This window comes from Lepidochelys olivacea (assembly GCF_965140295.1).
Source record: "Lepidochelys olivacea isolate rLepOli2 genome assembly, chromosome: 2".
NCBI lineage: Eukaryota > Metazoa > Chordata > Testudines > Cheloniidae > Lepidochelys > Lepidochelys olivacea.
In genome coordinates this window covers 119744186-119768797 of record NC_140412.1, presented here as the reverse complement: position 1 = coordinate 119768797, position 24612 = coordinate 119744186, and the positions used below count along the sequence as shown (strand labels likewise).

Below are 24612 nucleotides of genomic sequence, written 5' to 3'. Positions count from 1 at the left end.
GATATACTGTAGAATTAGGATTTTTAAAAATTCATAAATCACTTTATTAAACATATGTGTCAGTAAAGGCCTGTGTTTCAAATCTTGCTAGTGAAGGGAAATAGTCAATAAATGCCCTTGTTGAATAAGGAAATCTGTACTGCTCTGAAGGTAATGTAATCCCAGACACAAGCAAATCAGTTTGTGGGATTGAATCCTTCTAAGTGTGTACATATTGGAGATTATTGCAAGTGCTAATTCAAACATTAGGATAAACTTGGACCAGCTTTCCCATTCTGCGTTTGATCACTGCACTGATGCCTGTAATGACACTGGCTTACAGAGTGGGAGATTTATAGCCATTATAAGCATCTTCATATTGGAATCTGACAAAGAAAAACATTAACGTCTGAATATTTTGCTTAAATAATGCAAGGTCTCATGACATCTTTCACTCCCCCTTTCAGCTGCCTCCCTAAATTACTGGTTGTGTGTTTTTGTTTCTTTGTTGTTTGCTTGCTTCCTTACTTTCCCTGAGAAGGAAGCCCTTCTTAAATTGAAATTGAAAAAATACAACAGATTGAGACTGTAACCACCAGAGCTGGGAACTGAACTCTGGTTTTTGGATTTGATGTTTATGTCTTACTAGACAAAATTCATCAGAACTTCTCCTGTGTCTTAGGGAATGGACCCATAAATAAAGGGGGAGGGAGGAAACTGGGCCTGACTCTGGGAAATGCTGAGCACTTGCAACGCCTCTTGAGATCAGCACATGTGAACATCAGGCTCACTGACTGAATCTAAAGAAGTGGGGAACTGCATTGCAGGATGCGGGCTTTGGCTGTGTCCAGACACAATACAGAACTCCTTTCCCTTTGGTTTTAAAAAACATTGTTCAAACAATTCTCACACCAAACCACCACATGAAGTGTCCTTTTAAATCTCTACTACAAAACATTTCCACTTGCCCCCTGCTATTATACGGCATGTGTTTTGGTAACTCTTGACAACTGGGCCATGAATTTCCAAATGGAACTATTCGCTTCTGAAGAAAAACAAAAATCTATTTTTTTGTCCATGTTGAGTGTCCAGGAACAGATTGTATTGCTGCTTCACAAGTGCCACGCAGCACAGACTGTGTTTTGGCAGCCTTGACCTGTCTCCCACTGTTTACTGTGAGTCTCAGAGACTCTCTTTGCCTGAAGCCAGCTAATTATTAACTGCTGGGGCAGAGAAGGCAAAGCTTAAAGCCACACACTTCCCTGCTGTACAGCGCTGCAAGTTCACCAAGGAGACAGTTTGCGTAATGCGGTATAGCGGAACTTACATGCTGTAAAAGAAGCACCATACACACAAAACCTTCTTTTATAAGAAAAATTATACCGGATTTAAAAGCAAAAGCCCAAGCACTACAGCACCATTAAGGAAAGGCCTGATTCACCTCACACACATCCCCAATGTAAAATCAGCATACCTTCACTGAAGTTGATCCAGATGTACAATGGTGAAGTGAGAGTATAATAAAACCCCATTTCTTACTTTAATGGTGTCACCATGTTTGGGGCTTGTCACCATGGAGGAGCTTATTCAGGGTAAACTGCAAGGAATAGAACAGACAATCCTCAAAACTAGTGGTTTATTCTATAATTAGATTTCACCAAGCAAGTAACCAAACAGCTTCTGTAATATCTTACTGGTGACCAAGAAGCCAAAATATAGTCCCCTTTAAGCAATCCAGCCTTTGGCTCCCACCCAGACAGCCAAGTGTAATATAGTGAGGGTTACTAAAAAACATTCTTCAGGAAATATAAAGTTCTACCAATCCAAGGAGACTGGACACATTACCCACCAGGTCAATGAATATTTCAGATCTCACTGAAATACATGCTTAGAGCCAATTCTTATTAACTAAATCTAGGATTTATTAATAAAAAGAGAGAGAGATGCTATGGTTTAAAGGTCAATATACATACAGATATGAATACAGTTCTTAGGTCAGTTTCATAACAGAAATGGTGAGGCTGCTGATCTGCAAGAGTCCTTCTACAATCAGTTCAATAGGTTATAGTCCAATAGGCAGTCCATCTGCAGAGCTTGTTCAAATTCTTCCATGAAAATTCCAGGGCTAATCCAGAGTAGACCTGGAGACCTCAGTCTTGTGGGCTTAGATTTTCCTGGTCAAAGTTTAAGCAGCTCCGAGATAAAAAAGGATCAGGCCCAAATCTTTCTTTATGGCGGAAGCAAGTCATGGTCGCAGCAGGGCCTTTCTTGGATGAAGAATAGGTAATGTATATTGTTGCTTTGAAGCTAATCTCTGTTTCCTAGGCATAGACCAGTAACTAGTTGTATTCATTAGCATAAGCCAATTAACCATCAAACAGTTCACAGGTAGTTCACTACATAGGGTTGCAAATTTCAAAGAGAAATGAGGCCAATAACTTTATTATACCACAAGTCCCATCTAAATGAGAATATCCCCTTTTGATCTCTGAATCAATAGAATACAGTAATGAATCATAGACAGGAACAGAAGTTTAGCATCTACAAGGTAATTAGATCACATTGTTAAACTTCTAAACAAGATACAGGTAAACACAGACAAATACAATTAGTATCTACTTGTGATTCTCTAACAATACAGGCCTACATATCAAGGATTCTAGTCTACTTAACATGGCTTTGCTCACTATCTACAAGTAATGGCCCTATTTACCATTTCAATACTCTTCTAATATGTCTGTAAGGGTTCCTTCCAGGTCACACAGCCTGCTGGTTGCTTAACCCTCGCTGGCTCTGTGTCACGGGGCTATTGATGTTGAAAATGGTGGTATTTTATTTATTGTTTTTTAAAAATTGACCATAGGCTGTATCTTCACTAGGACATGAGGTGTGTTCTTAACTCAAGTTAGCTAACATGGTAACTAACATGAGGTAAAATGCTACTGAAGAGAAGGCAGTTTGTAGCTTTCACAGGACTTAGCAAATTGAGATAAAGACTATGGGAGAGCCTAGGGTTTATCTTCAATGCTAATTTACATGGCCAAAGAATCTGACCTCAAGGCCTCTGTTAATTGTGGTATATAACGTTCACTCTGCCTAATGTGGACTTTTCCTGGAATGAATATTGGTGATTTTAATAATTAGTGTTCTGTTTCTAGGATTCCTAAAGATGTAATGGGCCTGATTCTCCTCTCACCCTACTTTTACACCAATCTAACCCTCATTTATTTCAATGGAATTACTCTTGCCTTTGCCCATATTTTCTGTTTAAAGCTATGCTGTATGTGGAAGGCCTATTAGGTTTTTATCCTCGGTGCCTTCGTCACTGAGATCTTCCTTGCAAAACAGCTCTGCTTCTCCTTCCTGATAAAGTCCTTCTCCTACAACCTTTGCTGTCTCTTCTCCACCCTTATCTTTCTCCTTAATCCTCTCCTCAGCCTCTACCTTTCTCCCTCACTGCTGAGAAGCTTCTTCAAAGAGAAGACTGAAATAATTTAGCATGCGCTTCCAATTCACCACCACGCATACATACACACAGCCTGGATTTTCTCCTCCTTCACTCTGGACTACAATTCAGACATGTCTCTCCCACTTTCAACCACTGACCTTCAGACCAATTTCTTTAGCCAACCCTCTTCCAGTTTGGGACCTCTCTTCCTCCCCTCATTCCTTTCCCTCACCTTCAACATCTCTCTCTCTCTTTCTCTCTCTCTCTCTGTGTCACTTGGCTTATTTTCCTCAGCTTTCAAATGCGCTATTGTCTCCACAGTCCCCCAGACCCTTGCTTAATAGTAGTTGCCTCTCTATCTACAAGGGTCACTGAGAAAGTGTCTAGCCTGACCTATTTAATGATATTCTAGAGCCCAACAGATTTTACAGATCAAAGTACTGGTATTTTGATGTATTTCTTTGTTAGTAGCCATTTTTTTCCATCTGTGCAGAACTTGTGCAAGGACCTTTTGAAGTGAGTCAGTCATCAAAGATTGGAAAAATAGAGAAGAATGAAATCAGAGCGGTGTTCAAGTACCTCCATAAAAAGGCTTGACATCAAAAGAAATCCATGAGGACATGGGAGCAAACTTTGGGGATGATGCCTCTTCATACACACAGTAAAGAAAAACCTGGCCTACTGAATTCAAGCAAAGGAGAATCAGCATGGAAAATGAGCTAAGAGCAGGGGACACCCCAGAGAGTCCACTGCAAGATGGTGATGAATGAAGAAGAGCTCTGTGTGGCTCAAAGGCTTAACTCTCTCATCGAAAGAAGGTCCAATAAAAAAAAATCACCTCACCTAGAAGATCAACAGTCAGACACATAGCTGAGACAGTGGGCATCAGCACTGGGTCAGTGCAAGCCATCTTCAATAAAGACCTGGGCATAAGAAAGGTGTCAGCAAGATGGGTGCCCAGAATGATGAGAGCTGACCAGAAAAGAGTGCAACTTGACATTTTCAGTGAACTTTTTGCTTCTCCATGGCCAGGGCCATCCTTACCCATACACAAAGTACTCAGCTGCATAGGGCACCAGGAAATTTGAGGCACCACATTTTCTGGTGCCCTGCACAACTGCATGCTGCTCCAGCCCCTGCCCCACCTCTTTCCCCCCTGCTCCACCTCTTCCCCAAAGGCCCCACCCTGCTCCGCCCCTGCCCCACCTTTTCCCACCCCTGAGGACTGTAGCAAGGCCAGGCCTGTACTCACCTGTGGTGGGAAGTGCAGCAACCTGGCCCCAGCCGTGCTGCCAGTGAGTGCTGGGGGGCAGTTTCCCCCCTGCCCCCCAAGCCAGCCCCACTCCACCACGGAGGCCTGGGGCCCCCCCATAACCTCCCTCCCATGGGGAGGGTGGCTGTGTAGGGCCCCAGAATAGCTAGGGATGGCCCTGTCCATGGCAACGCATCACCCCACACATCCCAGGTTGCAATGACCACAGCGACCAAATGTGGCTTTTGGTTGCTTTTCCAGACAGCCTGCAAACCAGATTTGGCTCCCTCAGACTTCTACCTGTTCCCCAAATTGAAGGAAGACTTTTGTGGAAAGAGCTTCAATGAGGTGATCATAGCACTCAAGTTGTTTCTGGACATGCAGGACAAGGACTTCTACAAGAGGGGCACAGCCAAACTGCGGCTGCACTGGATGAAGTGCATTAATGTCAAGGGGGATTATACTGATAAATAAACAAACAGCTGAACACAAATTATGTTTTTTTCTTTATCAGGCTAGAAATTTTCTAAACTTCCCTTGTACCTGCCCAGTCTCACTCCTTTCCCTGCCTCTATATTTCTTGAACATGCTGTCTAGTCCCATTTCATCAATGCCTTCTCCACTAACTCTCCCCTTCGGGTATGTCTACACTACGAAATTAGGTCGAATTTATAGAAGTCGATTTTTTAGAAAGCGATTTTATACAGTTGATTGTGTGTGTCCCCACACTAATGCACTAAGTGCATTAAGTTGGCGGAGTGCGTCCACAGTACCGAGACTAGCGTCAACTTTTGGAGTGTTGCATTGTGGGTAGCTATCCCACAGTTCCTGCAGTCTCCGCCGCCCATTGAAATTCTGGGTTAAGCTCCCAATGGGGCAAAAAACACTGCCGCGGGTGGTTTTGGGTACGTGTCGTCAGTTGCCCCTCCCTCCGTGAAAGCAACGGCAGACAATCATTTCATGCCTTTTTTCCATGTGGGCGCCATACTGCTTTCAACACATGGTGCAGTAGGACTGCTAACCGTCGTCGTCATCCACCGCTTCTGCTGCCACTCTGTGATCCTGCTCTCCTGATGCTATGAATCCACCTCGCAGGTCCTCTACATGACCTTTGTCATCCACTGCTTCTGCTGGCACTCTGCTCTCCCGGTGGTCTCGCAGGGCCGCTTCCGCTGCAGTTCTGCTCGGCTGCTCTTGTCTCGCCATACCACGGCAAGTGTGCAGCCCGCTCAGCTGTTGTGTCCTGGCAGCAGACAGTGCAGTAGGTCTGCAAAACTGGTCATCCAACCACCGCTTCCCCTGCAACTCTGCAGATGCCATACCATGGCAAGCATGGAGCCCGCTCAGATCACCGCAGCAGTTATGAGCATTGTAAACACCTCACGTATTATCATGCAGTACAGGCGAGTCTCATCTTACACGCATTTAACATGCGTGAATTCAGCTTTGCGTGGTCGGCAAAAACAACAACAAAAAAAGAGAAAAACAATTATTTAAATACTGTACCTGCAGTGCGGGCAATTCCGCCCACCATTATACTCAATGTAATTTTGACTATACGTGATTTTTGCTTTATGTGTTGACTGCGGAACGTAACCCCAGCATAAGAGGAGACTCTCTTGTATATGCAGAACCTTGTAAACTGGAGTATTAGTAATAGGATGAAATTTAATAGTGAGAAGTGTAAGGTCATGCATTTAGGAATTAATAACAAGAATTTTAGTTATAAGCTGGGGACGCATCCATTAGAAGTAATGGAGGAGGAGAAGGACCTTGGAGTATTGGTTGATCATAGGATGACTATGAGCCACCAATGTGATATGGCCGTGAAAAAAAGCTAATGTGGTCTTGGGATGCATCAGGAGAGGTATTTCCAGTAGGGATAAGGAGGTTTTAGTACCGTTATACAAGGCACTGGTGAGACCTCACCTGGAATACTGTGTGCAGTTCTGGTCTCCCATGTTTAAGAAGGATGAATTCAAACTGGAACAGGTACAGAGAAGGGCTACTAGGATGATCCGAGGAATGGAAAACTTGTCTTATGAAAAGAGACTCAAGGAGCTTGGTTTGTTTAGCCTAACTAAAAGAAGGTTGGGGGGAGATATGATTGCTCTTTATAAATATATCAGAGGGATAAATACCGGAGAGGGAAAGGAATTAATTAAGCTCAGTACCGATGTGGACACAAGAACAAATGGTTATGGCCACCAGGAAATTTAGACTAGAAATTAGACGAAGGTTTCTAACCATCAGAGGAGTGAAGTTTTGGAACAGCCTTCCAAGGGAAGCAGTGGGGGCAAAAGATCTATCTGGCTTTAAGATTAAACTTGATAAGTTTATGGAGGAGATGGTATGATGGGATAACATGGTTTTGGTAATTAAATATTCATGGTAAATAGGCCCAATGGCCTGTGATAGGATATTAGATGGGGTGGGATCTGAGTTACCCAGGAAAGAATTTTCTGTAGTATCTGGCTGATGAATCTTGCCCATATGCTCAGGGTTTAGCTGATCGCCATATTTGCAGTTGGGAAGGAATTTTTCTCCAGGGCAGATTGGAAGAGGCCCTGGAGGTTTTTTGCCTTCCTCTGTAGCATGGGGCACGAGTCACTTGCTGGAGGATTCTCTGCTCCTTGAAGTCTTTAAACCATGATTTGAGGACTTCAATAGCACAGACATAGGTGAGAGGTTTTTTGCAGGAGTGGTGGGCGAAATTCTGTGGCCTGCGTTGTGCAGGAGGTCAGACTAGATGATCATAATGGTCCCTTCTGACCTAAATGTCTATGAATCTATGAAACCAGAACCTGCAAAAGCAGGCGAGGAGGCGATGGCAGTGTGGTGACAAGTGATGAGGACATGGACACAGACTTCTCTCAAAGCACAGCAAATTCCCTGGCAATTTGGCCATCCTGGTGGCAATGGGGCAGGCTCATGGCGTGGAACGCCGATTCTGGGCCCGTGAAACAAGCACAGACTAGTGGGACCGCATAGTGTTGCGGGTCTGGGATGATTCCCAGTGGTGGCAAAACTTTTGCATGTGTAACGGCATTTTCATGGAACTTTGTGACTTGCTTTCCCCTGCCCTAAAGGGCAAGAATACCAAGATGAGAACAGCCCTCATAGTTCACAAGTGAGTGCCGATAGCCCTCTGGAAACTTGCAACGCCAGACAGCTAACGGTCAGTCGGGATTCAATTTGGAGTGGGCAAATCTACTGTGGGGGCTGCTGTGATCCAAGTAGCCAGCGTAATCACTGAGCTGCTGCTACCAGGGTAGTGACTCTGGGAAATGTGCAGATCATACTGGATGGTTTTGCTGCAATGGGATTCCCTAACTGTGGTGGGGAGATAGATGGAACGCATATCCCTATCTTGGGACTGGACCCCCAAGGCAGCCAGTACATAAACCGCAAGGGGTACTTTTCAATAGTGCTGCAAGCTCTGATGGATCACAAGGGACGTTTCACCAACATCAATGTGGGATGGCCAGAAAAGGTACATGACGCTCGCATCTTCAGGAACTCTGGTCTGTTTCAAAAGCTGCAGGAAGGGACTTTATTCCCAGACCAGAAAATAACCGTTGGGGTTGTTGAAATGCCTATAGTTATCCTTGGGGACCCAGCCTACTCCTTAATGCCATGGCTCATGAAGCCGTACACAGGCAGCCTGGACAGTAGTCAGGAGCTGTTCATCTATAGGCTGAGCAAGTGCAGAATGGTGGTAGAATGTGCATTTGGATGTTTAGAAGTGTGCTGGCGCAGTTTACCAACTTGGTTAGACCTCAGCTAAACCAATATTCCTACTGTTATTACTGCTTGCTGTGTGCGCTACAATATCTGTCAGAGTCAGGGGGAGATATTTATGGCGGGGTGGGAAGTTGAGGCAAATCCCCTGGCCACTGTTTACGTGCAGCCAGACACCAGGGGGTTAGAAGAGCACAGGAGGGCCCGGTGCACATCAGAGAAGCTTTGAAAACCAGTTTCATGGCTGACCAGGCTACAGTGTGACAGTTCTGTTTGTTTCTCCTTGATGAAAACCCGCCCCCTTGGTTCACTCTACCTCCCTGTAAACCCTCCCCTGTCCCCTTTGATCACTGCTTGCAGAGGCAATAAAGTCATTATTGTTTCAAATTCATGCTTTCTTTAATTCATCACACAAATAGGGGCATAACTGCCAAGGTAGCCTGGGAGGGGTGGGGGTGGAGGGAAGGACAAGGCCACACTGCACTTCAAAACTTATTAAATGCCAGCCTTCTGTTGCTTGGGCAGTCCTCTGGGGTGGAGTGGTTGGGTGCCGAGAGGGCCCCCCCCCATATTCTTGGGCATCTGGGTGAGGAGGGCAGTTGGTTACACAGGGGCTGCAGTGGCGGTCCGTTCCTTTCCTTCACCTCAACCATACGTCGGAGCATATCAGTTTGATCCTCCAGTAGCCTCAGCATTGCATCCTGCCTCCTCTCATCATGCTGCCTCCACCTTTCCTCTTGATTCCGTCACCTCTCCTGTTGCTCCTGCCACCTGTCCTCGCATTCATTTTGTGCTTTCCTGGACTCTGACATTGTCTGCCTCCACGCATTCTGCTGGGCTCTTTCAGTTTGGGAGGACTGCATGAGCTCAGAGAACATTTCATCATGAGTGCATTTTTTCGCCTTCTTATCTGCACTAGCCTCTGGGACAGAGATGCTAGTGGCAGCATTGAAACATTTGCAGCTGTGGGAGGGAAAAAAAGAAATTAAAACTGAAAAAGACACATTGGCCATTTAAAAGGAGGGGCCAATGTTTTCGGGTTAACGTGCAGCACAAACCCAACTAAACCCCCTCACACACCCAATTCTCTGGGATGATCGCTTCACCCCTCCCCCCACCACGTGGCTAACAGTGGGGATAATTTCTTTTCAGCCACAGGCAAACAGCCCAGCAGGAATGGCCACCTCTGAATGTCCCCTTGATAAAATTCCCCTATTTCAACCAGGTGACCATGAATGATATCACTCTCCTGAGGATAAACACAGAGAACAGATGTTGCTTGAATGCCAGCAAACACCGGGACCACATGCTGCCATGCTTTCTTATGCAATGATTCCAGACTACGTGTTACTGGCCTGCCGTGGTAAAGTGTCGTACCATGGAGGACGCAATAAGGCTGCCCTCCCCAGAAACCTTTTGCAAGGGCTTTGAGAGTACCTCCAGGACAGCTTCATCGAGATGTCCTTGGAAGATTTCCGCTCCATCCCCAGACACGTTAACAGAGTTTTCCAGTAGCTGTACTGGCCACGAATGCATCCCAAGTCTTCAGGGCAAATCAATCATTAAACACGCTTGCTTTTAAACCATGAATTTTATTTACAAAGGTTCACTCACCAGAGGTCCCTTCTCCCCTTCAAGGTTCGGGAGCACAGGTTGGGAGGGTAGTGTCTTCAGGGTGATAAACAGTTCTTGGCTGTCGGGGAGAACAGTTTCTCCACTTGCCTGGTGTGCGCTATCATCTTCCTTGTCCCCAAAATCCTCATCCCTGTTGTGTGAGACTTCCTTGCAGGAGTCCACGTACAGGTGTGGGGTAGTTGTAGGGGCACCCTCTAGAATTGCATGCAGCTCATCATAGAAGCAGCATGTCTGTGGCTCTGACCCAGAGCAGGCATTTGCCTCTTGGGTTTTTTGGTAGGCTTGCCTGAGCTCCTTAAGTTTCACATGGCACTGCTGCGGGTCCTTGTGATAGCCTCGGTCCTTCATGCTCTTGGAGATTTTTTCAAATATTTTGGCATTTCGTCTTTTGGAACTGAGTTCTGATAGCACGGATTCATCTCCCCAAACAGCAATCAGATCCAGTATCTCCTGTTCGGTCCATGCTGGAGCTCTTGTGCTATTCTGGGATTCCATGGTCACCTCTGATGATGAGATCTGCACGGTCACCAGTGCTGAATCAGCTTGCCACGCTGACTGAACAGGAAGTGAAATTCAAAAGTTCGCGGGGCTTTTCCTGTCTACCTGGCCAGTGCATCCAAGTTGAGAGTGCTGACCAGAGCGGTCACAACTGAGCACTGTGGGATAGATCCCGGAGGCCAATACCGTTGAATTACATCCACACTAACCTACATTTGACCCAGCAATGTCGATTTCAGCACTAATCCCCTCATCAGGAAGGAGTACAGAAATCAATTTTAAGAGCCCATTAAGTTGACAAAAATGGCTTCGTTGTGTGGACGGGTGCAGGGTTAAAATCGATCGAATGCTGCTAAATTCGACCTAAACTCGTAGTGTAGACCAGGGTTTAGTCTCCTATAATCTGGTGCCTGCCAGCTCCACTCTGTTGAAATGTTCCTTACGAAGGTCAAAGACCTCTTCCTGTTTAAATTGCTACTCCTCTTTTCCAGTCTACTTTGCCATCACTTTCTATACAGTTAATGATTCTTTCTTCCTGGATTTTCTCCTCCCTAGAACTCTGTGACCCTGTGCTTTCCTGGTTCTTACAGGAGCACTCTCATTGTTCCTTCAGTGTCTTCTTAGTGACTCTGACTCCTTCGCTCTCCCACTCTGCTTCGAAAAGGTAAAGTACAGTATATAGAATCTGGGGCCTTCATCAAAGGCCGTTAATATCTGAGCTAAGGAAGTTTCTTGATTAATGGTAGCAGCAGTAGATCTTATCTTCTCTGCAGACCTGCACTGAGTAGGGGTCCTGAATAAATATGCTGGAGATTTTTGTATGAAGATTTGGGGGGAAATTATGAAAAATAAAATTTGTAAATATCATTGCCCTTTTTTATCTAAGTGGTTGGCCAGTATCTGGGGTCTTGGGGGTTGTTTCTGTCAGGAGGGGATATGGATGATAGAGTCAAGTATTTCTTTAATGCATTACTGTTTATTTACACAGCATGTACACAAAATCCTATTTCCCTGAACACAGTATGACTCAAACAGGAGTTTCTTTGCTCGCAGTCCCAACTTCTTTCCAGTCAGCACCCAAAAGCTGTCTCGATCATCTTTTCTTGGGGTTATACTACAAATACATCTCTAGCTGTGCCTTCTCTCTCTGCTTCTGTCATTGTCTCTGCTGCTTCTCCCCCACACACAGACACATAGCTGCAATCAAACCAATCCTCACCCCTGCATTTGTTAGCAGATCCTGCCACAGATGTCCTATGTGACCTTGGCCAAGTTACTAAGAACCTAGTTTTCAAAAAGGAAGGTACCAAGGGCCAGGATCAGTTGCAAGCTAAGTTCTCTGTAAGCTGCATAGCCTTCTGCATGGCCGTGTGGCTATCAAGGGCCATGCAGGTGGGGAGAGGAGGCCCTCCACGGCCTGGCCCAGCCCAGCCGGAGCTGCTGCGGCTGGGGAGACGCACCTCTCACCCAGCCCTGACATGCTAAGTGAGAGAGGGAGGGGGGAGTCCTCTCTCCCACCTCAGCCTGCACCTAAACCCCTCATTCCCAGCTCCACCCCAACCCTCTGCTCCAGCCCTGAGCCCCACCCGCACTCCTCATCCCAAGCCTCACCCCAGAGCCTTCACTCCTAGCTGGAGCCCTCACTCCCCTGCACTGCAACCCTTTGTCCAAGCCCTGAGCCCCTTTCCACACTCCAAACCCGTCGGCCCCATCCCCACCACACATTACCTCCAAATTGGTGCACATAACAAAATTCATTCTGCACATGAAGGTAAAAATTTAGAGGGAACATTGGTTGCAAGCCTAATTTTTTTTTCACATGACCAAGAATGACAGAGGTATTTTGCATACACAAATAGCCAGCAAGATGGTGTACTGGCCATTTGCAAACCTCTAATTTTTGTGTGTAATTGCATGCACAGTTTTCACACATGGCCATAGACACCTAGCCTTTTATTTTCTAGTTAAATATTTCTAGAACCCAGAGGCCCTGATCAAGATTCAGGGATCCATTGTGCTAAAAGCAGGCATAGTCCCTGCCCCAAGGAATTTGCAGACCCATAACATCTCTGTAGAAGTTTTCCTATCAGTAAAATGGGGCTTAAAATACTTATACATACATACATACACACACGAGGTAAGTACTGGCTATTTATTTTTTGTAAAGTGCTTTGAGAATCCCACATAGAAGTCACAGCATGGTCCCAATCCAGCAAATCACTTTAACCATGTGACTAAACTACTCATGTGACAGGTTCCCCCCTGGGGTGCCACCTGGAAATGGGGTTCCACTGAGCCCTCTGAAACACTAGCCTGGGCTCCCTCTCAGCACTGTAATGCTGTGACAAGCTGCAGACTGCTTCCAGTCCTACACTTTCACCAGCATTTGCATTTGCAGGGACACACCCAGCTGCAGCCACATGCAGGCTTCGGCCAGCCATTGCATGAACCAACAATAGAGAGGCTACAGTCAAAATAATCCCCAACTCCCCAAGACCCCAGAGCTGTACTGTCCTGCCCTGATCAAAACCCCAACCTGTATGAATATATTACCCAGTTCACCTTTCCCTCAATGTGGAGAGGAATATGCAACAAACTTGTGTTAACCAAGCTGAGATTTTTCCCAGACATTTCATTAAGAGGCACACTGGTTTAGATAAAGCAAAAACCAAGTTTATTAACTACAAAAGATAGATTTTAAGTGATTATAAGTAATAGCAAACAGATCAAAGCAGATTACCCAGTAAATAAACAAAACCACAAACTAAGCCTAAAATACTACATAGATTAGATATGAATTAGCAATTTCTCACCCTGGCTGATGATACAAGCAGTCCACCAGGTTTCCATAGCCTAGAAATCCCTTTAGCCTGGGACCAGCACTTCCTCCAGTTCAGTCTTTGTTTCCTCAGGAGTGTCCTTGTGTGAGGAGTGAGGCCCCTAGATGGCATCACACCCCACCTTATATAGCTTTACTTTATGGCAGGAATCCTTTATTCCAAAAACAGTTCCTAGCTCAGTTTATGGAAAAATGCCGGTACCTAAAATGGAGATCAGCATCATGTGGCCTGGTCACATGCCCTGCTGAGGCATAACAGCCTTTATTCATAGGCTCTCTGGAACATTCTCAGGAAGGCTCACCAGGTGGGGGATAAGTTTCTCCAAAAGCCTATTGTTTCTCCTTATGCCCATTACCTTGAATAGATCCTTCACAACCAGCTGTCTAGACTGGAAGCATTTTGCCTAGTGGGTGCCACCCAGGTGTAACCACATTTGAAATACAGATACGTAGTTAATATTCATAACAACAGATCCAAATAGGATACATGCACAGAAATAGGATAATCAGCAAATCATAACTTTTCCAGTGTCACCTTACATGACCCATCTTGTACAAAAAGCAAAATAATTATGCCATAATCATATCATAATAATATCACTATGATGAATATGGGGTGCAGTGTCACAATTTACATGCTTAAAGTTAATCTGGGACTAATCATGTGCTTAAAATTAAGCACACACTTAAGTGATTTGCTGGGTTAGTGCCTCCTATATGTGAAGTATTGTTCATAAGGGAAAGTCTGGGATGATGCATAAAATGCTGCTTTCTTGGGCATACAATGGGGTTCTTATTACTTGCTGTTTGTTACAAGTTCTGCAGGAAATGTGCTCTCATTGAACCACAAGTCAGTTCCTTTGTTTTCTGTGGTTTTAAATGAGACTGAGTAGTTGGAGCACTTCAAGTTTAGATAGAGCACTTCAAGTTTAGCTGCATATACTTTTTAAATTTATTAGTGATGTGTACTCCTTTATATTGGAAGTATTTTCCTAGCTTATGATGCCATCTTGGGGGACATCAGCTTCTCTCCTAAGTGGTTAAAAAAAAAAGACAGAGAAAAAGCATACATCTGCTATGAAGCTCTCCTGCCAGGAGTGCTGGAAACCTGAACTGTAGTAATTCCACTTAGTGAGACAGATGTGCAATACTCCATTGTTTCATTGTAAGGAGCATATGGTTCTTTCAGGCTTGCTGTTTTGTAAGCCACAACAGAATCTGATTTTTCCACCCATGCATTTTGCCAGGGGTGTGTTTTGTTTTGTTTTTTAAACCCACACAACATGTCATCCAGCTACAGGAACAGCTGCAGCTGTTTTAAGAAGGTACTTATAACCCTTCTCTTCTTTGGCTGGATGACAGTTTAATTCTTCTCTTTAGCAAACTATCAAATGTAGTAAAAAATTAATGCAACCTGCTGGCATTTAAATCACCTCAAGCATAAGGTTAAAGTGTTTCTACAAAGGGAAAAGAGCATTAGTACTCCTTGCATAATTAATGATTAGACATAAAAATAAATGGTTAACTTCAATTTATCGATCATCTTCACAGAGACAGGGATAAGCAGACTTTTGTACTTCTTCTGAAGAGCCAGTGGTGAATGTGCACATGGGTTCAAAAGTGAACAGTAAAATGCTTTCACAAACCAGATAGGAACATGTAAACAAAACAGCAGTGCAATTATTTACCCAACAAAATAGAACAGGATGTGTCATCTGGATAACATAGGCACGATCTGTAACCGGTACCAGATTTGTCATTGTTGCAGACAAAATCCTCACCACTTTCCAGGGCATTGTTTAAAGGGGAAAACTGGTCAGAGATATGCGAGGCTCATGTGTGTTAGTCCCTTGAGACCCAGTAAGCCAGGGTAATTAACATAAATGAGCTCTCCTATGCTTTCACTGTGCAGGACAATGAGTCAAATCAATCAGTACTGTCAAGAATATGAGAAGTTACGCTGCATAAAGAAGCAGCTGACGGCAACAAATTTCAATGGATTTTTATAAAGATAGAAATAAAAATGTGTTGTGATAGTCTGTCATCCTAATGAATGCATAGTTCGCTTGGATAAAGGTTGAGTATTTGAAGATCTCTGAATGAAATGATATGATTTGACAAATGCTGGCTAATGAATGTAAGAGCTGTAAAAGAAGCAGTAGAGAAAACCACAAAAGCGCAACCTTAGAAATCAGCCCTTGTTCAGCTGGAACTGTGCTAGCATTTCAGTTGTGTTCAAAACCAGTTAATGCTGCCACTATTGTACCACAGTCCATTTTCATTGGGCAAATAATAATAATACAGGGGTAACACTTACATGGCACTTTTCATCAGTCGATCTCAAAGTACTTTACCTCATTATCATTAGCCCCATTTTACATATGAGGAAACTGAGGCACAGAGAGCTGAAGTGACTTGCCCAAGGTCACTCAACTGGCCAGTGGCAGAGCCAGGCATAGGACCCAGGTTTCTTGAGTCCCAGTCCAGTGCTATTGGCACAGGGAGCAGGATTTCTCTCTCTCTCTTTAAATGACAACCATTCAAGCCAAAACTGCGCTCTAGACCAGTAGTTCCCAAACTTTAACCACCTGTGAACCCCTTTCACTAAAATGTCAAGTCTCGCGAATCCCCTCTTAAAAATGAGTATTTCCAAGGATTTTCTCCCTTACCTGAGTATAAATTATAAAAGCAGTGATCTTGGATATATGGTTTTTCAGGCATGCTTGTTACACACTATTTATTATTAATTATTTGTAATTACAGTATTTTTATTATGAAAACGGCAACACTCTTCCAAGATCTCACTTTCGTAGCTTGTATCACTTTGAATAAGCCTGTTATAAGACAAGGCTCCTATGTTTCATCAAGGAGTATCAAATGGGAAACAGCATGAAGGTATTTAAGCAGCCAGCTCAAAGAGTTCCTCCTACACAGGCATTCAGGTCTTGAGCAGTCCAGGCAAACAATGCATGTTACAACAAACCTTAAACTTGTTCTTCATCATAATTTTAAAAACAATACTAGCTGCCTATTTAATTTTAAAAACAACAAAAAAATATCCACCTCCCTTTCCATTTCTTATAAGGAGTTTTGAAGTTTAAATCTCCTCAGTGGGATAGATACGCTTGGCTTTGATCTGGTTAGCTCTTGGAAGTCCAGGGGCTTCGGGCTGCTGGTCCTGTGCTGCCCGGAGTCCCTAGGGACAGCTCTGTCTGCCATTAGGGATTTTTTTCTGACAACCCCCTGTAACATTTTGCAAACCCCTAGGGGTTCACAAACCCCAGTTTGGGAACCACTGCTCTAGACTGACCCTTAAGGTAATTTATAAATTGGTTTCTGCAGCCGATGAAGTGAGCTGTAGCTCACAAAAGCTTATGCTCAAATAAATTGGTTAGTCTCTAAGGTGCCACAAGTCCTCCTTTTCTTTTTGCGGATACAGACTAACACGGCTGCTACTCTGAAACCTTTCTGAACACAGTTATTGTACTTCAAGAGAATGCAGAGAAGAGCCATCTGACTGCTGGAGAAGATCCCTTACAATGAAAGGAGACTTAAAAAGATTTATCAAACAAAAAAAAAGTCAAGAGATGACTGGATTATGGTATATAGTGTATTTCATGGGGAGAAGATACTAAGTACTAGAAGGCTCTCTAAGCTCGGAGAGAAAGGCATAAAAAGAACAAATGTTTGTTTGGAAGTTAGAACTGGACAAATTAGAATTAGAGATACACAAATTGTTAACAGTGAGGTGCTAACCATCAGAACAAGCTACCAAGGGAAGTGCTAGGGCTAGTCTACACTGGCAACGCTGAAGTGTTGCCAGGGCAGCACTTTAATGTGGCTTGTGTGGTCGCGGCAGAGTGCTGGGAGAGAGCTCTCCCAGTGCTCTAAAAAACCCACCTCCACAAGGGGTGTAGCTCCCAGCACTGGTGCACTGTCTACACTGGCTCTTTACAGTGCTGAAAATTGCTGTATTCAGGGGGGTGTTTTTTCACACCCCTGAGTGAGAAAGTTGCAGCGCTGTAAATTGCCAGTGTAGCCAAGCCCTTAGATCAGGGGTTGGCAACCTGCGGCACGCGTAGCTGATTTTTAGTGGCACTCTGCTGCCAGCCAGGGTCCCGGCCGCCGGCCCCGCTCAGCCCGCTGCCGGCCTGGGGTTCTGTCCATCCAGGCTGGCAGCGGGCTGAGCGGGGCTGGCGGCTGGGACCCCAGACCGGCAGCGGGCTGAGTGGCTCAGTGCGCTACCAGTCTGGCGTTCCATCTGCTGGCCCCTGCCAGCCGGGGTTCCGGCCACCAGCCCCGCTCAGCCCGCTGCCGGTCCGGGGTTCTGTCCATCCAGCCTGGCAGCGGGCTGAGCGGGGCCGGCGGCTGGGACCCCAGACCGGCAGCACAGGCGGCAGATGGACCCACGGGCCCCACCCAGCCCACTGCCAGTCTGGGGTTCCGTCGGGGCCCCTGTAAATGTAAAATTTATTACTGGCACACAAAACCTTAAATTAATGAAGACTTGGCACACCACTTCTCAAAGTTTGCCAACCCCTGCCTTAGAGACTCCTTTTTTTGATCACTTCAGACCAAGACAAAATACATTTCTGGAAGATACCGTTTACTCAGACACAAGTTATTGGGCTCTATAGAGGGGTAAACTGAATGAAATACTATGGCTTGCCTTATACAGGAGGTCAGACTAGATGATCTAATGATCCCTTTGGCGTTAAAGTCTATGAAAGGATATATTTACTGTTTCTTTAAATCTGTAGCAGGTGGTCAGGCAGCAAGGTTATAGGATAAGGTTGGAAGGTTGTAGGATAAGCTCTACGGTGCTCTACGTAAAATGTGGTCAGGAACCATGTCACTGCAATGTCAGGCTGTAGGCATGTTGAAAAATAGTTTCAATCCTAGTTACAAGCCCTAGTGTAGTCAGGGCTTGGGAAAGAACAAGCGATCATTCTGGTAAGACTCAGCATCAGCCAATTTGTCCCCTTCTAGCATGAATGCAGAGTGGAATCAGTGTCCTAATACAGACCTCTTAGGTGAAATCCTGGCCTCATTGAAGTTAGTGACAAAATTCCCAGTGACTTCAGTGAGGCCAGGATTTCACTTCACCTATCAACAGAAAGGAAAAAAGCATGATACAGTGAAGGCTTGTACGGAGTCCACCCTTAATAGGCAAATTACTACCTTAAGAGACTGCCCATGTACAATGGGATCCTGGTCCATGAATGGGGCTCCTAAGTGTTACAGTAATACAAATAATAAATATAATAACTATACTGCTCCCCACAACTATACTGCTCCACCTTTATTAGATTAATTAAGCAAGCTATTTTTTCCATCCCTTGAGTGGTGATTAAGAAAGGTTTAATTGTATGTTAAAGGGTGCATTGCACGTCTTGTTTTCAGTTAAGGAAAGCAGAAATTAAACCTGCTATATTACAGCAGAACTACTGCACCTTTACTTAGTGGTTGGCATATGAAAAAAAGACATTCCAGTCATCCTTTCATCTTCTCCAGAATTCAGACAACAATTAAACCTCATGAAACATTACACCAGTTAGTGCTGAGAAGCGTGTTTTCTTTGTATGTAAAAATGCACATATTAGGGTGTAGTTTTCTTTCTGTTCTCTGCTTGTTTATAAAAATAGAGATAACGTAAGTTATTATGCGGAGACCCAAACATTACATAGTATTTTTCTAACCCCAATCCTTTAGTATGCAAAACACTAACAACTAGCATTCCCACTCCTTAAACTAGAAGACAGCAGGAGATGCTACCTCATAGTAGCAAAAGTCTGAGAACAAACCACTGAGGGCAACAGTGCCTGGTACATAGAACCATAACAGAGGGTAGGGAGCCTGCGCCAGCAGCCACAGTCTCATGCCAATCCATACTGGCAAGAAGTAGCAAGATTCTGGCCAAACCCTTCATTACGACAGAGGGAAGCTATGCTGAAGAAGTAATGCAGAGGGCTAGGAATAATTTATAATGAGGGAGACTCATCTACTATCCACCAGGGCTTAATTCAGCAAGGTGCTGAGCACTGCCTGTGAAGAGCAGAACTCCTTCATCTCACACTGACGTCATTGGAGTGGTACCTGTGTAACTGAGAGCAGAATAAGTTCCAATCTAAAAATTCAGTGCCAGATTGTGTCCCCCCCTTGGGTGTGCGTAGCTGGGAAAGTGCATAAAAAGCCTCCTTTTCCCTTTGCTGCAATGACTTGTCACAGTTGGTGCTCCCTCCACCATCCCCAAAGATGTCTAGAAGTCCAAGGCCACAGCTTTGTCCTCCTCCTCCACTGGCCTGCAGAGCAGGCTGAGCGCACCATAGAGTGCATGCTGCGCTATCTCAAAGGGTGGTGAGTTTTGCCTGAACCAGGCATGTAGGTACCTCCCCATGTGTAATCTCTCAGCAGCCACTTTTCTCCACTGGAAAGCTCTGCAGGCATCTAGTTGCTATGAATAAACACAGGGCCAGCTCTAGGCACCAGCAAACCAAGCACATGCTTGGGGCCGCACTTTGCAAGGGGCAGCATTCCGCCCCCGGCCCCCTTTTTTTTCTTTTCTTCGGCGGCACTCCACTTGGGGCGGCAAAAAACCTAGAGCCGGCCCTGAATGAATAATACATTACGAATGGAGGGGAAAAAAACAACCATGACTATGTTTTTGATATTTTTTTCTGGGTTTGATTGGTGGATTTGTTGCCAAATTATTTTTGCTGGTGTTTTAAATTTCCTGTTATGTGTACAGAAGGAGTTTCTAAATGAAGGATGACAAGTTAAAAATGTGCAATTTATATTTCAAATAAATTGACTTTAAAAATTTTTTTTTAAAGGGGCAGCAATTTTAAATTGTACTGCACATTTCACAAAAGATTGCCTGGTTACAAACAAGAAAGAAATGCATGCTTAAAAAAAGAAGTGCTCAGCTGTGCTTGCAGAATTCAGAGATTTTATTTTTTAACCCCGGCCCTTTAGGTGAAACTCTGATTTGTGCCATTCCATCAGAGGCAGGTTTCACCTCTCTACCTACCCTTCTGATTGTATTTGTCATCTGGAATTTCAGTGCTTTTATAAAAAGAAAAGGAGTACTTGTGGCACCTCAAACAAATTGGTTAGTCTCTAAGGTGCCACGAGTCCTCCTTTTCTTTTTGCCAATACAGACTAACACGGCTGCTACTCTGAAACCAGTGCTTCTATAAGTGCTGATCCAGATCTTTGGGAGTTTTTGACTCTTTAAAAAACTACTCGCAAGTGCCCAGAGGATGAGTCCTGCATGGAGGCCAAAAGGAAGAGCTGCATAAATGTAAACTCTTTATATGATCTGTTATTTTGTATTGGGAGAGGACAAGGTCTAATTGAAAGGAATGTTGTCAAGTTGTTGGAGGATGAGTCTAGGAGCCAGGAGTTTTGGGTTCTGCTCCTAGATTCTACCACTATCTCACTTTATAACCTTGAATAAGTCATTTAAGGTAAAATTTTAAAAACTGCCTAAGTCCAAATTTAAGTGACAGGCATTTAGAGGCCTAATTCTTATTGATTTAAATGAACCTTGAATTACTCTTACATGCCTCTTACATTTTCTTTTGAAAATTGAACTTTGGCTCTCAAGTCAGTTAGGAACTTTTAAATATTTTACCGTTAAGTCCAAATTTTCAAACTGTTGTTTGTCTGCACAGAGACATACAAGTCCCCTGCTGTTTGTGTGCAACCCTGACCTATGTATCAAGTATATCAGAAGATTTTGTGCTTGAGTCAGACAGCAATAAAAGTGCACTGGCATCGGTTTGATAAGGACCATAATCATCTGATTCCCAAATTTTTCTTAGCTACATGTGGAGATAAAGGCTTGTCTACATGTGAAAGTTGCACTAATTTAACTTAAATTGGTTTGAAAACCAATTTAGTTTAACTGATGCAAATTCCTGTGTGGGCACTCTGATAGTAGCTTCAAACTGGTTATTATGCTGATAAACTGGAGAAGGCTCAGAGCAGAGCCACAAAAATGATTAGAGGATTAGAAAATATGGCTGATAGTGATAGAGTCAAGGTACTTCATCTAGTTTAACAAAGAAAAGATTAAGGGGTGACTTGATCCCAGCTTGTTGCATTGGCAACAACAAAATTGATAATGGGCCCTTCAGTCTAGCAGACAAAGTTGTAACAAGATCCAGCTGGAAATTGAAGCTAGATAAATTCCAACTGGAAACAAGGTGCAAATGTTTAACAGTGAGGGTAATTAACCAATTTACCAGGGGTTGTGGTGGATCCTCCATCACTGGCAATTTTTAAAATCAAGATGGGATGTTTTTCCCCATCATGCTCTAGTGCAGACAGGGATTAATTCAGAGAAATTCTAAGTCCTGTGTTATACAGGAGATCAGAGTGGATTATCATAATGGTCCCTTCTGGCTTTACAATCTATGTATCATCAGTTTAGTTTACATCCGTAAATTTATTGACACAAGCTAAAGCAATGTCAACCAGATTTAAACCAAAATCAGAGTATTCATGCAGGGGGTTGCACCAGTTTAAAAATCAAACTAAATTAAACTGGTGCTATTTTGCATGTAGCTAAATCGTAAGGTTGGGGTTTAAAACCAATTTACACCGCATTAGATCACAAGAGGACCACACAGGGAGGTAAATTAGTGCTTAATCTGCTATTGCAGTACACAGTCCCCATTTAAAAACTTTGTTTTTTATAGCTCAGACCTACACAGAAATGTAGGAAGACAAGGTCCTTGCATAGAAGAACTTACAATTCACTCACTGTTACAGTCACTAGCCTCTTCTGAGGTTGTGCTTTGTTGAACTGGTCCTTTATAAATGGTCTTTCCTGACAGCGGAGGGAAGGAGAGGGAATATGAGTACAAAAGAGGGCTTGTGTGTATAACTTAGTTTTGCTTGCGCTTAAACTGCTTAATGACATTCACACAGTGAAACTATTTTCCCTATTTTTATTGCTGGTAGGTTTAGCTACCTGAATAGTATAAGTTACCCATACAAGAGTTATATATACAACTTGTGCATGTATATATGTCAATTAGATACTACATTCCAGGCATTCTTCCAGATTTCCTAGGAATTTGAGCTTGAAGCAATTGTAAGAGAGTTAAGAAAGAGCTTCTCATTCACCCTAGCTGCTCATTCATCTAATTGTCTTTTTAAATTAGCAAATGGTAGGAGAGCTCTGTGTACCAGAAGTTGGTCCAATAAGGGATATTACCTCACCCACCTTTTCTGTCAAATATCCTAGGATCAACACAGCTACAACAACACTGCAAAGGCCATTACAGTCAATATCTAGATCTATCCTAATTCCTTTTTGGGACCAGTGAAGAGGAGAAAAACTAGAGGAAGAGAATGAGAAGCAATTTCCATTACATTGTGCCATATTATTATAGACATAGCACTTAAAAAGATACAAATAAGCACTCACTTCATTGAACAACATCTGTTCTACCTAAGGCTGGTAAACAGAAGAGATTAGAATCTGGCTTCTTAAAGTACCTTTTATCCTCAAGACAATTCATATACTGGTACTTTGTCCTTTTTAATTAACTAATGATGAATAGTTCTGCCCAGCTATAATCAGAATGAAATAAAAAATCTATGAAAACTTAAAACTTTTTAAAAAAGACTATTTTTTCTACTCAGAACCCAATTCCTAAACTTCCATCAAACTTGATAAACAGTCTGTGCAGGCGACAATGAGAAATCAGTGTATTAAAACTGTCTAGCCATGCTTTGCCAGCATCCCTAATGCTTCAGGCTGTTCTCTTGTCTGCTTTCATAAGCTACATGTGGTTGGGCCTAGTTAGTACTTGCACAGGAAATTTCCAAGAGCCAGGATGCTGCAAAAAGTGGTGGCTGGTAACTGAGTCCTAAGGTAGTATGCCTCTCCCTTTGAGTCATTAGTGAATCAATACCACAAGAAGGTGCTAAGGGGCATTAGATAGCTTAAAGGTGAAATCATAAAAGTATCATGCAAAAATAAAATCATGTCCATTTATGGTTATTAAAAGTCCCCTTGCACTTTTTGCAAGAATCGGGCTGTTAATCTATGTTCTGACCTAATTCCAATTTGTTTAATTACATCCTGCCTACTTAAACTCCCTCTGAAGTTTCCCTCAGATATGGTACTGTTCTTCAGTTCACATTTTAAACTGTTTAATGTTGCCTAATTCTCTCAAATAGCTACCATGTCCCACCCCAGAGATGGCTGGCTTAGTGTCAATGATGGGTGAAATGATTCCTATATAAATAACTTGTAAAGTGCTTTTGGAATCCTTTGGGAAGAAAGGCATTATTAAATGTAAGCTACTATTACTGTGACAGCTGGAAATTTACCATTTGGGAAGATTCCAGTATAAAAAGACACCCAAAAGAATACTGTACTAATTATTTGGTAGTTTACTTGCTAGTATTGTAAGGAAATGAAATATTTTTTCCATTAGTAGTTAGTGGTGGGATCCACCAAGGGACTTATGCATTGCAATGCTGAGCATCACAGCTCCTAATTTTTGGATACCTAGGAAATCATATGAATAACACTGATCCACAAAGCCAAGTTAGGCACCAGGCTCCCTATACAATGAATGGGGAGAAATAGGTACCTAAGAATGCAATCCATGAAAGCCAGCATGCTCAGCAGCTTCCTGCTTAAACTAGCCAATGGGAGATGTCAATGCACTGAGCACCGCCCCTTTCTCAGAGATAGGCACCTAGCTCTGCTAGCAATCCATGAAGGAGAACTCCTCTCCTGGCTCAGGTGCCTACATTGTTTTAATGAGCTAAGTGCCTGTTGAGAGGGCAGCCATGTAACTTTCAGCTATGTGGTTAGAACACTCACCTGGGATGTATGAGACCCAAGTTCAATTCCCTCCTCTTGGCAGAGGGGGAGAAAGGATTTGAACAAGGGTCTCCCACCTCTCAGGGGAGTGCTCTAACCAGTGGGTTATGGGATATTCTGAGGTGGGGCACCCTAACCACTGCACTAAAGTTATAAGATGGGCAACAGCACCTCCACCTCCAGCAGGCTTCTGAATGGGGCCCAATCCAGTAGGGGTGCTCAGAAGGTGCCTGCCAGAATGGGCCTTTTGGGCAACTGAACACCTATCTTCACCTAATCCATGAATTGCTTTGGGGCGTAGGCAGGAGATAGAGGTCTGAGTGCCTAGAGTGAGGTGGCAGCAGGTCCAGAGTCAGAACCATCAGCAC

General features: G+C 43.7%; 1 protein-coding gene and 1 long non-coding RNA gene across 2 annotated transcripts in view; one reads left to right on the top strand and one right to left on the bottom strand.

The window, feature by feature from the left end:
- Positions 1–8864: 8864 nt before the first annotated feature.
- LOC311515474 (myb/SANT-like DNA-binding domain-containing protein 7) lies at positions 8865–11009 on the bottom strand. The gene is made up of 2 exons (XM_084618559.1): positions 10035–11009; positions 8865–9383 (listed from the first exon to the last, which is right to left on the bottom strand). Exons 1-2 carry the CDS (start codon positions 10548–10550, stop codon positions 9357–9359), a joined length of 543 nt encoding a protein of 180 aa, XP_084474685.1. The 5' UTR covers positions 10551–11009; the 3' UTR covers positions 8865–9356.
- A 105-nt stretch (positions 11010–11114) lies between these two features.
- LOC311515476 overlaps positions 11115–24612 on the top strand; it is a 31890-nt gene continuing 18392 nt past the window's right edge. The window contains exon 1 of the long non-coding RNA XR_014710155.1: positions 11115–11217. This is a non-coding gene — a long non-coding RNA (uncharacterized lncRNA). The remainder of the gene's footprint in view (positions 11218–24612) is intronic.